At 54.4% G+C, this 2,390-nt stretch overlaps 1 protein-coding gene across 1 annotated transcript; it reads left to right on the top strand.

The window, feature by feature from the left end:
- Positions 1 to 9: 9 nt before the first annotated feature.
- DCTN6 (dynactin 6) lies at positions 10 to 1,543 on the top strand (the record flags this gene model as incomplete). Its single annotated transcript, XM_010191522.1, has 6 exons — positions 10 to 76; positions 163 to 268; positions 839 to 930; positions 1,067 to 1,114; positions 1,218 to 1,360; positions 1,445 to 1,543. Coding segments are annotated over 6 exons (555 nt in total), but the record flags the coding sequence as incomplete, so codon positions are not given.
- Positions 1,544 to 2,390: the final 847 nt, after the last annotated feature.

Raw genomic sequence — 2,390 nt, 5'->3', positions numbered from 1 at the left:
CGTTCCCACAGCGTGAAGATCGCACCGGGGGCCGTGGTGTGCGTAGAGAGCGAGATCCGCGGGGACGTGACCATCGGTAAGGACCCACTCCCCCCACCTCCCTTAACCCCATCTTCCTCCCACGCCGTCCTGGCCGGGGGTGACACCGGGCTCGTTGGGCAGGGCCCAGGACCGTGATCCACCCCAAGGCCAGGATCATCGCCGAGGCGGGGCCGATCGTCATCGGGGAAGGGAACCTGATCGAGGAGCAGGCGCTCATCGTCAATGGGTGAGGAAGGAGCCAGGAGGAGGGAGGGGGCTCACCCCTCGCAGCCCCGGGGGGGTCCTTCCCATTTCAGGGGAGCCAGCCCTCCCAGCAGGGCCTGACTGTGAAAGATCGCCCTCTGAATGGGCTTGGGGTCCCTCTGAGAGGTTTTGGGGTCCCTCTGAGGGGGTTTGGGAGCCCATCGGTGTTCTCCAGGCTGGCGTTTGCAGAGGGTTGGTGTTTTCTACGGTTCTCCCCCTTATCAGTCTGGTCAAACATGAATTTGTGCTCTTTAAGGAACTTAAAAACTCTCAGGAGCTATAATTTAATAAACCCCCAACTTAGGTGCATTTACATGCACTATAGCTAGGGAAAGGAGTCCTTCCTTTGTGAATCTCCCTCCAACTTACAAATCCCTCTCATCCTGGAAAGATCTAATCCTGAGAATGAGAGACAATTCACAAAAGCAAGCAGTTTAGCAGGACTGGATGAGATATGTGCGACTTCAGCCCCTAAAATACCTGAGGAGCCGCTGTCAGACAAGGCAGTACCTTTCAGATCTCAAAACTTGTAATATACTCTCCTGTCTTGCAGGTATCCAGAAAATATTGCCCCAGAAACCGAAGAGGAGGTGGAGCCCAAGCCCATGGTGATCGGCACCAACAATGTTTTTGAGGTTGGGTGTTGTATCCTTGCTGTGCGGTGAAGCCGGTGGTCTGACACACTGCGCTCATGGGGGGAAGCGCGTGTGGGCCCTCTCAGCACTGACCTTTTGAAATAAAAGCAAAACATTTTACGGCTTTCTTTAACATTGACCCATAGATTCCCAAGCAATGAAAGTGGGGGATAACAACGTCATCGAATCCAAAGGTGCGTCGAGGCTTGGGGTCTCGGCCCTGGTGAGATCTTTGAAGAGCGGAGGATTGCACGGTCTTGTCTCAAAATTGTGGGGTTTTTTCTCTCTTCCCGGCAGCGTTTGTGGGCAGGAACGTGATCCTGACGAGCGGCTGCATCATTGGAGCCTGCTGCAAGGTCAACACCTACGAGGTGATCCCCGAGAACACCGTCATCTATGGGGCCAACTGCCTCCGCCGCGTCCAGACCGAGCGGCCGCAGGTGGGGGTGACAACGTGGGTGACACACCATCACCCCACCACCCTCCGCAGGCCACTGTCTGACCTCTTGTGTCTCTGTTTGCAGCCCCAGACGCTGCAGCTGGATTTCCTGATGAAGATCTTGCCGAACTACCACCACCTGAAGAAGACCATGAAGCCCACGTCCACCCCTGCCAAGAGCTGAAGCACCCAGGCCTTGGTCTGGTCCTTTGAAGCACTACACAGCCCCCGGCCTCTGCGTTCTTTAAAAACACACAAAAAACCCCCATCTTGCTTATTTTTGTCCTTTATTTATATATTCTGTCGGGCATCCCCAACTGCCTTTGGATCTGTTGTCTCTCATGCGCTCGCTTTATTGTACAAACTTGGTTTTGGGAATAAAAAATGCTGGGCAAGACTGCAATCCTTTTTGGGTCAGGTAACCAAATCCATGCAGGTTGTGGGGCAGGAATGGCTCCAGGGCCAGCCCCTCTCTCCCAGAAAGCTGCCCCCAGCTCAGCTCCACTTTTGGAGGATCCCAAGAGGAGCTGAAGCTCCTCCATTGGTGACCCATCACTGATGATGATGCTTCCCAGCTTAGGGACCAGGGATTTTGGAGGGGACAAAGCTCCAAAGTGGTGACACCCACATGGAGCTGGGGGGGGTTTTCTCTGCAATTTTGGTATCAAAAAAACCCTAAAACTCACCAAATGCACCATTTCTTGGCTTTGCAATTCCAACCTGGGGTCCAGCGCTGCTGGAAAACTCTGGAGCTCTCTTCTGCTTCAACTTCTTCCCCTGCCAAAATACCAAGACATTTTGCTGGGAACTTACCCCAAAAGCAAGAAGCTCCAGCAGATTTGGGTAATGAAATCAGTCCCCCCCCGGCTTAAATTCCCTCAGGGGTCACCTGTCCTTGTCGCTGGACACCTCCTGCTCCCCAAAATCCATCTGGCGTGGCTGATTTTCATCTCCCTCTCGGCAGGAGGGGTTCTGCTCTGGAAACCCTCCCGCGGGGATGCAGGCAGGGGGTGCAGGCAGCTGCTCGCAGC

Source organism: Mesitornis unicolor, unplaced genomic scaffold, assembly GCF_000695765.1.
Source record: "Mesitornis unicolor isolate BGI_N332 unplaced genomic scaffold, ASM69576v1 scaffold32869, whole genome shotgun sequence".
Lineage (NCBI taxonomy): Eukaryota > Metazoa > Chordata > Aves > Mesitornithiformes > Mesitornithidae > Mesitornis > Mesitornis unicolor.
This window is presented reverse-complemented; position numbering and strand designations above follow the sequence as displayed.